Source organism: Fusarium falciforme, chromosome 2 (assembly GCF_026873545.1).
Source record: "Fusarium falciforme chromosome 2, complete sequence".
In the NCBI taxonomy this organism is placed as follows: domain Eukaryota; kingdom Fungi; phylum Ascomycota; class Sordariomycetes; order Hypocreales; family Nectriaceae; genus Fusarium; species Fusarium falciforme.
Genome location: NC_070545.1, coordinates 1,308,186 through 1,322,330, shown reverse-complemented (window position 1 = coordinate 1,322,330; position 14,145 = coordinate 1,308,186). Strand labels below are relative to the sequence as shown.

At 52.7% G+C, this 14,145-nt stretch overlaps 4 protein-coding genes across 4 annotated transcripts; 2 read left to right on the top strand and 2 right to left on the bottom strand.

Annotated features, from left to right (window-relative positions):
- Positions 1 to 889: 889 nt before the first annotated feature.
- Positions 890 to 7,459, bottom strand: NCS54_00237700 (Polyketide synthase; the record flags this gene model as incomplete). Its single annotated transcript, XM_053147977.1, has 6 exons — positions 890 to 2,482; positions 2,529 to 3,290; positions 3,345 to 5,563; positions 5,615 to 6,785; positions 6,837 to 7,128; positions 7,176 to 7,459. 6 exons carry the CDS (start codon positions 7,457 to 7,459, stop codon positions 890 to 892), a joined length of 6,321 nt encoding a protein of 2,106 aa, XP_053003952.1.
- Positions 7,460 to 7,981: 522 nt separating this feature from the next.
- Positions 7,982 to 8,448, top strand: NCS54_00237600 (EthD domain-containing protein; the record flags this gene model as incomplete). Its single annotated transcript, XM_053147976.1, has 3 exons — positions 7,982 to 8,064; positions 8,120 to 8,141; positions 8,197 to 8,448. The coding sequence occupies 3 exons, from the start codon at positions 7,982 to 7,984 to the stop codon at positions 8,446 to 8,448; spliced, it is 357 nt and encodes a 118-aa protein (XP_053003951.1).
- Positions 8,449 to 9,633: 1,185 nt separating this feature from the next.
- On the bottom strand, positions 9,634 to 11,037 carry NCS54_00237500 (Fe-ADH domain-containing protein; the record flags this gene model as incomplete). Its single annotated transcript, XM_053147975.1, has 2 exons — positions 9,634 to 9,941; positions 10,197 to 11,037. 2 exons carry the CDS (start codon positions 11,035 to 11,037, stop codon positions 9,634 to 9,636), a joined length of 1,149 nt encoding a protein of 382 aa, XP_053003950.1.
- Positions 11,038 to 11,593: 556 nt separating this feature from the next.
- Positions 11,594 to 14,111, top strand: NCS54_00237400 (Zn(2)-C6 fungal-type domain-containing protein; the record flags this gene model as incomplete). The annotated part of the gene is made up of 4 exons (XM_053147974.1): positions 11,594 to 11,617; positions 11,665 to 11,834; positions 11,899 to 12,613; positions 12,669 to 14,111. The coding sequence occupies 4 exons, from the start codon at positions 11,594 to 11,596 to the stop codon at positions 14,109 to 14,111; spliced, it is 2,352 nt and encodes a 783-aa protein (XP_053003949.1).
- Between the last annotated feature and the right edge of the window lie 34 nt (positions 14,112 to 14,145).

Here is a 14,145-nt window from a genome sequence, read left to right as displayed (position 1 = left end):
GAGCGGCCTCTGACGGGTTGCAGAGGCCCCCGAAGGGGACATCTGGTTGGACAGCAGGGAAGAGCGGTCTCCAGGACGCCGATCGAGATTTGGCATGTTGGTGGGCGCATCTGGGTAAGGGGAAAAAAAGTTCTTATCCCCCTCATGTGATAGCCGGCCTGTTCACGGAACTCGGGCTCTCGGCCGGGCATGTTGGAGCCGCCGCGGACCCACCGTGGCCCCACCAGTCGCCGACCTGCCGTGCCTGTCTCCCGCTGGAATTCTACCCCGACGTGCCAAGCCCGAAAGCCGCCCCGCTCCCGACCGGCCGGTTGATCTGCAGTCAGGCCCTGCAACCCTAATCTTGAACGCGCGCTGCATGGGGAAGACCGGTAAACGTATGACTTTAATGATGCTTACTGACAAGGATAAAAACTTGCTGGGTGCCCGACGAGGTCGTACATGGACCGTTCTAATATCGGCTCGGAAGTCGCTGGAGGCAATGACTTCATGACCTGACATAGCACTAGATGTTTTGAACCAGTCGGAACGGATCTGCACTTTTTTATCTTGGCAGACCGACATGGCCTTTAAGAGGTGCCGCCGAGAACCACTCGGTTATCAGACCGCTCTCCTCTCCTCCCTTTATCGTCTTCTGACAATCCGATACACGGATCATTATGCTTGTCCCTATTCCGGATCTCGGCTCCAGTTCAGCGAGGGACCGTTGCACCCACATTATAAGACTAATTCTTATCTGCGTCACTGATTCAAGACCGATGATGTATTGAGATTGTCATGAAATGAAGAACAAATCAGGTAAAAGAACGACAGGAATTGGCCTCGAGTCCCAACCTGAGAACATGCGCCTACACCTAAAAACAAACCCCCAAAAACCCAGCGTTCATTCTTATAAAACTACCTTCCTGATGTGTTCTCCCATCTTATCCATCTGCCTCCCTGCATCCATCATGCTAAAGTGGTGGACTCCCTCCAGAACCTCCACCGTGATGCGACTTCTCCCCAGTAACGATGCCCAGCCGTCGGCGGAAAAGTCAGTCCGGTCGTTGAGCAACCAGATCATCTCACGTGGATCGTCAGGTCGGATCTCGGGCCTGGGGCTGTCTGGATCACTGCAGACGCCGTCCTTTGCATACAGCATCAAGGTCTTGGGGGCCTCGCCTGAGCCCTTGAGCCACGGGACTGGCTCGTAGTCGTCGAGCATGCCGATAAAGGCGTCAAAGTGCGGGCGCAACCACTTGGGCACGTTGCCCCCAGACCCAAAGATGCCGAGCTGCTGGAAAAAGTCGTACATGCGCGCCGGCGGGTTCTGCAGCCCGATTGGGTTCGGCGAGTCGATGAGTATTAGGTTCTCGACCGTGTCCCCCGCGGCCACGAGCTGCCTGGCTGCCTCGAAGGCGCAGATGCCTCCCGCGCTCCATCCGCCGAGGCTGTACGGCCCCTTTGGCTGTCGGCGCCGGATTTCGGTCAGGTACTTGGCCGAGAGTTGGACAAGGGTGCATCCAGACCGGGCCATGTCCTGGGGAGATGTGCGCCAGGGACAGTTGAGCCCGTAGACGGCCACCCTCGGGTCAATGCGAGCGAGAGTAGCATATGAAGATGCGGAACCCGAGCCGTCTGGGAACATGAAGACAGTTGTTGTGGCGGAGCTGGCGGACCCCTGAAGCAAGATGGAAGTCGCGTGAGGTGCATCACGAACAACTGGATCGCTCGTTGACGTAGATGGCAGGGGCTCAGGGGCTGTAACTCGTGTTGGCTTTGTATCCAACCCTAGAGCTGTAGCAATGGCTTTCTCAACCTCCAAAAGAGTCTCATTGTCTGCAAAAAGAGAACATGGGAGTTCAACTTCGAATATCTCACACAACCTGCCCATCGTCGTCAAGGCTAGGAGTGAGTCGACGCCAATCTCATCCAGTCGAGTGGAAGGTGCAAGATCTTGCAACTTGATGCCTGTTTCTTCAGATATTGTGGAGCGGAGAATGTGTACATGGCCCAAAGCCTCGGGCTCTGAAGCTAGGGAAGTGTGTGGTGTTGATGTGCCTGACTTCTCTTCATCACTCACGTCGGTGACTGTCGATGATGGTGCAGCATCAGATCCATGCAGCTGCTGAAGGTCTCGTACCGAAGGGCTTTCGGCAAAGATGGTGGATGGAAGGTCTAGATTCAACTCATCGCGTATGCGACCCGTGATCGTGAGGGATAAGAGAGAGTCGAGACCGAGTTCCACAAACTCTGTATCAGGCTTGAGATCGCCGATGCCAACGCCGACCTCTTCTGAAATGATGCCTAGTATCCCCGACCAGACTCCACCAGAGGGGGATGGGGCAGCTTGAGGAGGAATCGAGGCTGGAAAGAGTTTCTTCTCTACCAGCCTTGGAGTTGGAATGGCTTGTGCTGTATTCCTAGATGTTGCTACTGGCCTCTGACTTGATTTGGACATGGGCCTGAGGCCATCAAGAGCCCGACGTGGAACCCCCAAGAACTAACACGGTTAGAAAATGCCATAGATGAGAGCCAATTTGACATACCTGAATTTGCTGTATCACGGCAACAATCTCATCTCCGTCAAAGATGTAAGTATCACCCGCATACAGCGTGCCCTCACGAAGCTGCATTCTGTTGTAACTGTGATATGTTTTCCCAGGTTGAAATCTCGAGATGCATTTGAAGCCATCCCATCCGTGGTTGATAAACACTTCGGCCTTTGGATGAGGGCTGTCGTTGCTGTTCATGATGAAGCCGGCAACTCCGCCAAGACTGTCCATCCACTTTGGATTAAAGTAGAAACCTTGGTCATCCACTTCAAACTTGACTGTCGAAACGGCCTCGAGATCCTCGCTGTTGAGGATCACTTCTCTCATGCCTTGGTAGTCTGGGTCGTATTCCACAATGTTGGCAAATAACCTGTAGACGATGGCTCGCTTCATCCGATGAGCCTCACCATGCTCCACAGACTTTCGGAGAGCTTCGATCCTGCTCCGAATGAGATATGCGTTTCGCTTCCACTCCCTGGTCCAGATCTTAGCAGGGGAAATATTGACGGTGCAGGTGGCATGGTCCACGGTCTTTACCCCCTTGTCGTTGACGCTGTATATGGAAAACTTGATTGAGCTGGTAGACCATGTTGCTACTGCTGATACCCTGAATAATTGGGAGCTGAGATCTGGGTTGAGAACGAGGGACTTTTGTATCTGCATTCTAGTGACATCCATTCCTGTGTTCTCAGTCGACAGGGATCGCTTCTCCATCATGTAGTGTGTGAGCTGCATTGCAATATCGCCCCAGAGTGACTAGTCCCTAGTTAGTATAAGGAATTCAACGGATATAGTAGATGTTTGACTTACAGAAGGACATAGTTGTGCACCATTGACCCGATGCCCCGTAAAGACGGACACGAACTTCGGATCATGAACATCCGACTCGGCCAGGATCGACGAGGATTCGCTGCCGTGTTCTTCCTCGATGACCCTCTGGAGAGAAGGGGAGATGTACTTGACAGGCTTTGGGGCATCTGAGACCACAGTTGTAGGTTGTGTACCCTCGCCCTTGGTGAGACAAAAGTCGTTCCGATACATGATCCAGTAGTTCTTCAGGTCCCAGCTGTACATCGGCAGCTCAAGCACGCGATTGAACCTTTCAAAGCCTCGGTGGTACTCGTTCCAGTCGATTTGAATACCGGCTAGATGAAGCTGTTCAAGGGTTGTAGATAGGACCTTCCATGTGTCTGTATCTTTTCGGAGTGTTGATGCAGTGTTGGAATTGCTGCCCAGGGCCCCCTTGACCATGCCGGAACACGCTGGATGGGGGCCAATCTCTAACCAGATGGTCTTTTCACTGCATAGCCCACTGTTTGTGACCGCTTCCAATGCAGCCTGGAAGTTGACTGTGTGACGGCATGCCTTGGCAAGGTACGCGCCATTCAGAACACCCTCGCGGGAGATGACCTCTGATTGTAGGGGGGAGACATATGGAATCGAGGGGGCGTAGAACCTCACTGCCTGCGCTTTTGACTCAAACTTTTCCAAGATGGGCTCGACTTGCGCCGAGTGGAAAGCGAAGGGTACATCGAGTTGTGTCGTAGGAAGCCCGTTGGTCTTGAAGACCTGGGTCAACTGGCTGATCTCTTCAACCTCGGCGCTCACAACTACTCCAGTCGGTTGATTCAGACACGCGATTTCAGCCTTAAAGTCTTCAGTCAGAGGTCTGATGACATCAACAGATGCCTTGACGGCCAGCATCGAATGGGTGCCAGACTTGCAATGCCGTGTGAGTAACCTCGCCCGTGTACCCACCAGGAAGATGGTGTCACTAGCGGATAAGACATTTGCTGCAAAGAGAGCGGCATATTCGCCCAGACTGTGTCCAATGACGAGGCTCGGCTTCACACCCCAAGACATCCACAGTCTTGAGAGGGCCATCTGGACGCAGGTGATGGCGAGCTGAGAGACAACCGGGTCAGGCGACTCGGTGGCTTGCGACCCGTGGACGACATCAAGGAAACCGGGAAAGCCTTGCCGAATAGCCATTTTCTCGAACCGTGTCATGTCTTCTCGGAAAGAGAACATGTGAAGGTAGAGTTCTCTTCCCAGGGAGACATAGAAGGACCCTTGCCCCGTAAACATGAATGCCACGTTGGGAACCTTGGCGATTGGTGGGATTGGCTTCGGGTCTAGACTATCAAGTTTCGACCTCAGAGACTGAGTGATAGAGGTTATGTCGGAGCCAATAGCAGTGATGCGATACCCATGATGCATCCGCCTCGCAGTGGTTGTGTATGCAAGACTGGAGACCGAGACATGCCTCGACGTCTCAAGATGAGAAATGAGCGCCTCAATGTTTCCCCTGAGAGACTTTGCCGTCTTTGCAGAAACAGCCACAAGGTGAAAAGTTCGGGGGTCGGCCTGCAGATCTCTTGGCAGAGGTGCGTCCTCAAGTAGCACAGCCGTGTTACCACCAGCTGCACTAAAGTTGTTCAAGAAGGCCAGTCTCTTCCCGCACGGGGCGTCGTCCCTAAGCCATGGAGTAGGTCTAGACGCGATGTTTACGTTGCGGTCCTTGATGTCGAGGGGGTAGTTGTGGTTGATCTTGGTTTTGATACCACAGTGTGGGGGGATCTCGTTGTGCTTCATCATCATGAGCACCTTGATGAGTGACGAGACTCCAGAGGCAGATTCAGCGTGTCCGATATTTGCCTTTGCTGAGCCGAGATATAAGGGGTGACGAGGCATGCGTTGATGCCCGGGAACAAAGACGGATAGCACCGAGTTCATCTCTGTGGCGTCTCCAGCCTGGGTACCCGTACCGTGCATTTCGACGTAGCTCACATCAAGAGGGTTCACTCCAGCGTGCCGGATGATGCGCTTGAAGACAGATGTCTGATCACCTTCGTGGGGACGAGTGATGCTGTCTGTCTGGCCACAGTGGTTGGTGGTTGCCCCTGAGATGATGCCAAAGATGGGATCATTGTCCATCTCGGCGTCTTCGAGGCGCTTGAGAATGACAGAGCCGACGGCATCTGCTCGACAGTAACCACTGGCTCCATCGTCAAAGGCATTGCAGTTGCCTCGAAGATATCAGCATCACTACTTTATAGTAACTTGGTAGCTCTACTCACCTGTTGTCGACAGAAAATGCCCTCGGTCAAGTCCCACAAAGTTGTCGGGGTTAGTGAGGACATTGGTACCGCCAGCTACAGCGGTGTCGCACTCTCCCCTCCATAGGTACGCACAAGCTGTTTGAATAGCAGCGAAACTGGACGAGCAGGCAGTATCCATGCTGAGACTTGGACCTGAGAACCTGAAGAAGTAACTGATACGTCCCGGAACAAAGGCGCGGTTGCCTCCGGGGATGAAGTAGGTATCAACGTCTTGTCCGCTGTTGACTTCTCTCCAGTCGTCACTCGTTGTTCCAAAGAAACAGCCAATGCGGTCTTGCTGTGTAGATGGTGTCCTGTTGGGGACCATTCCGGCCATTTCCATCGCCTCGTAGACCGTCGTGATGGCCAATCGCTGCGCTGGGTCCGTATTCTCGGCTTCACGAGGTGAAATGTTGAAGAATCGTGCATCGAAGAGTCCTGGCTCCTCGATCCAGCATCCATACTTGACCCGACTGGTGTTCTTGGACTTTCCTGTGGGGTCGTAATGTGTTTTCCAGTTGAAGCGATCCTCTGGAACCTCGCGGTGGACATCCTTGCCAGCTCTCAGCAACTCCCAGAATGCTTCGTTGGAGGCAGAGTCGGGAAAGCGGCCGGAGTAACCAACTATAGCAATCTTTGAGTCTGAAAAGTGGCCATGGGTTGCGTGTGACTTAGTAACCTCAGGAACTTGGTCAGCCTCGACGTTGAGATTGGCGCGGCTGAGAGCCGTGGAGAGAAGCTGAGAGGCGTTGCTGGAAAAGGGAAGGATGCTGCAGCTTTCGCAGCCAGACTTTTGAAGCCTTTGTGTCGTCACTTCCAGAATTGAGTTCCAATTCACCTGGTTGATAAGAGTGTCCTTAATCACGGCCGTTATTGTACTCCTGTAACCGTCTTTTGCGGTCAAGTCTCCGGTGGAAGCCGAAATAAGAGGGAAAAACGAGAGGTTATTGCAAGACAAATCCTTGACAATCTCTCCGAGAGCAGATTCATCAAAGAGATGTGGAGCATGGTATGGCGAGTGAATGGGAAGTTCGTGTGATTTGAGTTGCTGACTTGTGATGAACCCCTGAAGCACTCTTGGCGGGCCACTCAAGGTGATGTTGTTGGGTGCTGTAGCACTGATATAAGGTCTCCAAAGCTTGTGTAGATTCTAAGTACGTTAGTTACTAGTTGAATCAGGGTATAATGGGCCGAGACTTACTTCCGATGCCCCCCATCGATCTAGCTTCGCCTGAACCTCCTTCTCCTCCCCTGGAATGATGACCGACCAACTCCTCCCATGCTCCTCGTTGTTGCCAACTGTGTCGTTCTTGATGCTGAATGAATGAAGTGCTGTTCTAAATGCAATAATGACTGTTTCGCTGGCTATGTTGACCAGCTCTGAGAGAGATGACGATGAACAAACTGCCGCTGCAGAGAATGCCCCAGCACAAATGCCAAGACAATAGGCCTCATCAGGCGACGGATACCGACGTCCATTGCGACCGAAGTAACTATACTTGTTAGTTATGAGGTTTATGGAATTGTGTCAGTCACTCACTTTATGAACTGCCCTATCTGACAGATTGGGAGAAGGCAAAACCTCAGGACTGGCGTGCCTTCTGTTTCACCAAGCTTCGAAACCAAGTCGATTAGGGTAGTAAACCGAGGGAACAGGCTTTGCTGCTGTGTATTCAAAAGCCCAATCTCATCTCTGATCCTGGCTCCAGCTTGCTCGAAAAAGGAGGTGAGCAAGGGGTTGTCGTGAACGTGCAGAAGTGCTTGGATCTGTCCCTCGAAAGGGACAGATAAATCTCCAAACAGGAGTATTTTGCAGTTTTTCATGTTGAAACCCTGCGGTTGAATGTTGAATGGTGAGCTCTCAATCATTCATGCGCCCGATACCTGTACTATATGGTTCTCTGCCTCTAAGCCCTTGGCCTCGCCTCGCCTCGACCAGCCCAGTCGCCACCACCCAACCGTCGGCTTGCGAAAGGGCCTCAGACCTGGCTAGACGCTTCTGATCTCACTGAGAATGAGCGTCACATGGCCTCCGGGACAACCAGGCAGCACTATGCACTCAGCTCGAGATGTAAGCGCCAGAGCGGCTTGTGTATTGACATCTCGGAACCGTTGGGAAGGGCGGTCCTCGGCGTCCGACTCGCCCCCCGGACATCACGATCATGAAGTTGCCGCTGTTATCAAAGATAGATTGGAACGAGGGGAGCACGTGCTAATGTTGGCTGTTCCAAGAAAAGCGATAAAAGCCATCATCTGCACGCGTCTTTATCCGGACACATCGCCGCTCGAGTCTTTGACGAAGGCATCGCAGTACCAAGACTCGGTTTGCTCCTCTTGCAAGGCACCATGCCATCAAAGACTCATCAACTCTTCTCGGTGACCATCTTTGGTTATCGAAAGCCTGGGATGGATGAGGATGCCTATCATCAGTACGTCAGTGAGACGCACGCGGGGCATCTGAACGAGCTGCTCATCAAGAACAAGATTGTTTCATATCACATGGAAAGTATATCACAATGAATATGGATAGGCACATTAAAGACATAACTAATGCTATCTAGCAACACAACTCGACCAAGGGGCGAGCACTAATCGACCGCATCCTCCCCAACCTCCCCTCGGAAAAGGTCGACGATGCCGACTGCATCGTGCAGATCGTATTCAGGGACATCGAAGACTACGTGAAAGTAAAGAATGAGGAAAAGTTTAAGACTGTGGTTGACCCTGATCATGCCGTCTTCTCTGACCCGTCGAGAACCAAGTTTGTGACTGGATGGTTCGAGTTTCACATTACGGATGGGGACCTGGTTTAGTTTTGTATGAATAGACACTGAATAGCAGTAGATGTTCTGTACTTGAGTTGACTCAACTATTAGCATAGATGTTTCATAATTGAAGGGTACGGGACTTCGTCTTGCTCCCATCCCCTATATCCATCTCCTGTGAAGTCCCGACTTGCAACCGCCTGTGCCACGACCACAATAACCGTGCCTGTGGCTCATGTCTTGTAGCGTTACATACATATTGATAATGATCCTCTTTATTGGTGAGTTGTCCCGGTTTATCCTCTGCTCTCGGCTTAATCAGGAAGTTAACCTGACAATGTCAGCTTGGCCACCCCGCCAGTCAACGGCCCAGCTATAATGATTCCAGTAGGAAGAGATAAGAGCCTCACGCCATGTGTAATGTTACTAGTTCTCTCTTCCCTCATTAGGACTGTTGTCATATTCCCCCATCTCGGCTTGGAAGTTGTCGTTGAAACGGATGGTTCCAGTAGTATGTGGCGCGACGGTTTGACAGCTTCTGAGAAGTCTATTTTTAAACGAACAATGTTTGGAAACAATGTTTCATAGACAATCTTGTCTTAGTGTTGATTATTCCGTCAACTACGATAGAATATCTCGAGTCTCCAATAGATCTCGCCCTGCAGCTTCACTTCCTTGGCCTCGAACACCATATCTCCGGAGCCTATAGCTATGCCCGGCTGACCCGGTAGATTCGGCTCTCGTATGCCGCTGCCGGCGTATGACAATGCATGAAAGAGAGAATCAACGACGTTGGCGTGATGACGGGCTCAGGCTGAGCTGCATAAGCACGTGGCATTAGAGGCAAAAGTCCGTCGTATATGCACATGGCGTGATTCGCGCAGAGCCCATCTCATCCTTGGGCGTGCGAATGTTATCCAAGGATGGTGTGCCGAGCCAATGGAGCCATCGAGTCGAAATAGAGTTCTCCAATCGGGAAAATACCAGAAACGGGAGTCATCGAGCGGCTGGCTAGGCCGGTATAGGCAGGGAGATACACTACACAGGCTCTGGGTAAGGGTATTGGTAGATCATATCTGGAGGAACCGAGGCTGTGCTTGATTATGTTGCATCCCGGAGGTGGCAGCTGAAACGGGACGGCTTATGGATCACAGATGACGCCCTATCTGGTATAAGACGGGTAGATCTGAAGCCATACTCGAGTCTACTGGTGAGAGACATCCCGGCATCCGACTAGAACAAACTCTCAACCAATGCGAGAATCTCCTTGCTTGGTTCCCCTCCAGATGCTCTCCTGGCGATAACGGCAACCTGCTCACGGCCAACTCCACGTGCTGTGAGGGACGGCTGCTCGAGTCCCAACTCCCTCACCAGGGCCTCCACACGCTGTGCCACTTCAATAGCTTCACCGCGAGCGTCTCCTCCTCGGCGACTTCCCCCCAAGGCTGGAAGCAGACGGGCGATCTGCTGGGCGGCCGCCTCGTCCGTCTCTGCCTTGTGGCGGAGGACCGGACCCAGCGTCAGACAGCTGGTTTCACCGTCTGGGAGACTCGTTGGTCAGCAGAGATTCCATTTACCGGCATCTTTTTTGTCTTGGGCTTATTGTCGCTGTTTTGTCAGTTGTGTAGGGTTACATCATCCCGACATTGTGCGTCTGTCATACCACGCCTTCTGCAGATCCGATTGGACGCGTCTCAAGGGTGTCTCAGGAGAGGAGGGTTCAGCCTTGTTTCCCCATCTCTCCAACGGGACCCAAGTAAGACGGGGCGTGTGATAGTAAGAGATGCTAGACTTACGAGGGATTCCATAGGGACTTCCAAGAGCGTGGCCTAGGGCGTGGGAGAGGCCCATGCCGCCTCTAAAGTTGGAACCACGAAGGCCAGAACTGGCAAAGGCAGCAAGTTGTAGCTTGGTAGTGATGTCGTCGGCAGTATCAGAGCCATGGATCTTATCTGCTGCCGGAAGACACTCAGCCAAAACAGCCAAAGCCCACTGAGCTAAGGCCTTCCACGGCACCTCGGAAGCGCTTGGATGATACACAGTCTCGACTGCGTGATCTACCGCCCGCATACCCGTCGAGAGCCAGAGGCGCTTGGGTGTGTGTCGAGCAAACGAGGCGTCGTAGAAGATGGCGCCCACACCCATGGAAGGGTGCATGAAACCAAGCTTGGTGCCGTCAGAGCGTGTGAAACCTCCCCCGGCTGTGCACTCGGCAGCGCTGAGCGTCGTGGGGATGGCGATGTGCATGAGGGTCCTCCCCGTCGATTCGTGTATGCGGAAGCAGACAATCTTGGCCGAGTCAATGGGCGAGCCGCCTCCAACGGACACCACCGTGTCGATCTCGTCGTCTTCGTTGACTAGTCGAGTAGCCTCGCCCACTCCCTCGGCATGGCCGTGTTGCTTGATGTCCGAGTAGGTCCCGGCGTGGAGCTCACCGAGGAGCTCCTCCAGATTACGGATCGCGGGTGTCTTGGTGGCCATGGAGCTGCCAGTGATTATGAAGACCTTAGAGGTAGGGGAAGGGATCACGCTCAAGAGGTGTCTCTCGACGCACCGGGAACCGTAGTGCAGGTACTTGAGATGGTCCTGGGGCCTCCATAGGCCAGAGAGGGGAGAATCAGTGCATTCGATAGCCATCGGAGCGATGTTTGCTAGTGTAAGATACTAGTGATGTTTCTCGAGAAGAAAGATTCCAGTCTATCACGAGGTATTTCTAGCCCTGAACCTCTGAACACGACCCCTACGGATACACCTGCAGAACGGTATCTCCATGTTGCAGGGGGCTTCAGCCTGTACGGAACGAAACGATCGGAGTCCCGCTGATAATGATTCACTGTACCACCTCGAGCCCATAGACTAAGCTCACCTAGTACATAACAGTTCCCGTATGTGTGGACGGGAATCTGACGGCGTCGGTCAGCGATCGGCCAAGCCACTCTGGAGCATTTCGAGACCTTGGAGAGAAGAACCCTCCGAAGGCCTTTTTTGGAAGCCTGGAAGATCATTTCTATCTCTTCCATCTCTCTTCTTGCAAGGTAGAGTCTCACGTAATGGCGCCCAGCGTGGTACCATATCCGTGGTGTCTGTGATGAACTGGCCTCCTCCTTGATTAGGCTAACCTACTATATACCTCAGAACTCTTAGAAGCCTCGACCATCTTTTATAGGCCTTTCTGCTGAGATCTGCTGCAAGGATGTGGAATACCCAGACCAAAGAGGTTTGTCTCTGTCCTCACCTTGTTCACTAGCCGAAGCCTAACTCTAGACGATGGAGCAACCGCAAATGTGGTCGACCCACGATCTAGCATGCGCTCACTGCCGAGCCCGCAAGATCCGCTGTGGAAGAGAGCGCCCTCAGTGCGAGAGCTGCAAGCGAGATGGTGTCGAGTGTCGGTACTCGTCCCCTGGGAAGCGTATCAACCACGTCAAGCTCCTGTAAGTTCGCCCTACCTGTCCCATTCTATTGGAAGCACAAGAAGCTCAAACCTTCATGTCTCAGGTGCCAAAACTTTGAGGCTCTCGAAGACCAACTGAGCAGCATTCAAAGCGACCTCTCAACCTTGACGTCGCTTGTCAGGAGCGGCAACGGAGCCAAGTCACTGCCCACGCCGGGGGAAGATTGGCTCCCCGAAGACACGGCGGCAAGATCGGATGAGGCATCGGCTGCTCCCCGCAAGGACCGTAACATAGCACGGGACGTGTCACAGTCTGTGGACCGATACCACGGACCTTCTTCCCTCTACACGCTCTGCAAGGAGTTTCACGACGACCCCGTCTTTGGGACCTCGGACCATGATTCGAATGATGGTGTTGCTGTGCGCGTCATGCTGCAGCAGATGCTCGCCGAGGCCAGCAAAGAGCAGCAGCTTGATATAGCCTCTGATCATACTGGTATCTGTCTCCCTCCTAGGCAATTTCTCAACATTGTCGTTGGGCAATTCTTCAAGACCGCCGACTACGCAACCGACATCTTTACGAGGTCCAACTTTCAGGCCAATCTCGATCGTATCTACTCGCACCCTCCAAGGCCATCGGATGAGGGCTGGGCCGTGTGTTTCAATGTCATTGTTCTGCTGGCTATTGGAAAGGATCAAACGAGCCACGGCAACAGTCCTTTTATCCAGCCCTTTCTGCAAACGCTGGGTATGGCGGTGAATAATCCACGTGTGTTCTTGACGCCAAGACTCGTCAATGTCCAGGCCCTGGCTTTGCTGGTAGGTTTTCTCCGCCCTATGTATTTGCTGAAAGGTCATTGACGTGTTTCCGTAGAGCTATGTGACGGAGCAATACAGCACCACAGCCCTCGCAGAACTTATCTTTGCCCAGGCCTGTCATCTGGCTCGAACTATGGGCCTTCACCAGGCTCGCGCCTCCCTCCATGACTGCCCCCCTGAAGTAGTTATTGAAAGACACAAGGTCTTCAGGTCTCTCTACATTCGAGATAAGAACGCCGTTGTTTGCCGAGGAGCGACCTCCTGTCTACCAGGCTACGACTCCAGCGTTGCTCGACCGTCGGAGGGAGACGAAGCCAGATATTCGTCTAGGATTGACCTCGCAAGGGTTCAAGACGAAGTTTACCGAAATCTTCACGCTGCTGAATCTCCCGAATTACCTCCCTCAAAACAGAGCCAACTTCTTTCGCAGCTGGAGCATAAGCTGGAGCAATGCGATTCCACACATCGAGTTACAAAGATGCCACCAACGTCTGTTGATTCGGCGACACTAATGCTATCTTTCTTTGCAACCCGGCTTTGCATTCTAAGAGCCAGTGAGAGCACCAAATACTCGCATCTGGCGCTGAGAGATGCAAAGGCCAGTTGTCTCCTCTTCCTTCTGGCAACAACAGCACAGCCAGATCCTCGCATGGTGGAAGCTCTAGATCGACTTCTTGGACATACTCGATCATGCAGTCCGATAATTCTGGCAAACTCGGACAGCACAAGAGAAAACCTCTCTCAGAAGAGAGCGTTTACACCGGACGAGGGCGAGATCCTGGCTTCCGTCCTACCAAGGCTAGCCGCAAACTTCCCCCTGGCAGCTGTGTTCATAATCGCCCGTAACATTATGCAGCCAATAGCATCCTCCAATGTCGCCTTCGGCCAGCCAGAAGAGGAAATCCTGCTCTTGGAGGCTCTGCGTGACAGATACGCTTCGGCAGCCGACCACGAACACGTCGAGAATCTTCCGTTGAAACTGAGTCGAACACTCGAATCTCTTCTTCGCATCGTACGACAAAAGGCGTTTCCCGAGGCCACAAGCACGCTATCTATGGCATTCAATGAGCTATCCAGCCTCCAATCGACAGCATCCTCGTCGTCTCAACGAGGGAGTATCGGTAGCTCACTCAAAGACACTCCTCCAGATACCGAGGTGCAGCCTACGGCTGCATCTGTGAGCGAGGCAGTTTCCACCACTTCTATGCTTCTCCCGTTCATGCAGCCACTCGAATCCCCCGACGAATGTTCACCCTGGCTTGGGAATGCAAGCCACGGAACCATGACTCTCTCACCATGGCCAGCGTCATACAAGCAACATCCCGAGGCAGCAGTTCATGTAGGAAAAAGACAAAGACTTTCCAACCAGGCGGAAATATTTGATATAACAACAGGGTTTACGGATCATCATGTTACTCGCGCTGAGGATGACCCTCTCTTCACATTTGACTTTCTTGCAGCAGCAAACGACATTCCTGTTTTCGAGGTTGATGAATAACGGTATTCCCTCATTTAATATTTCTTTTGAAATT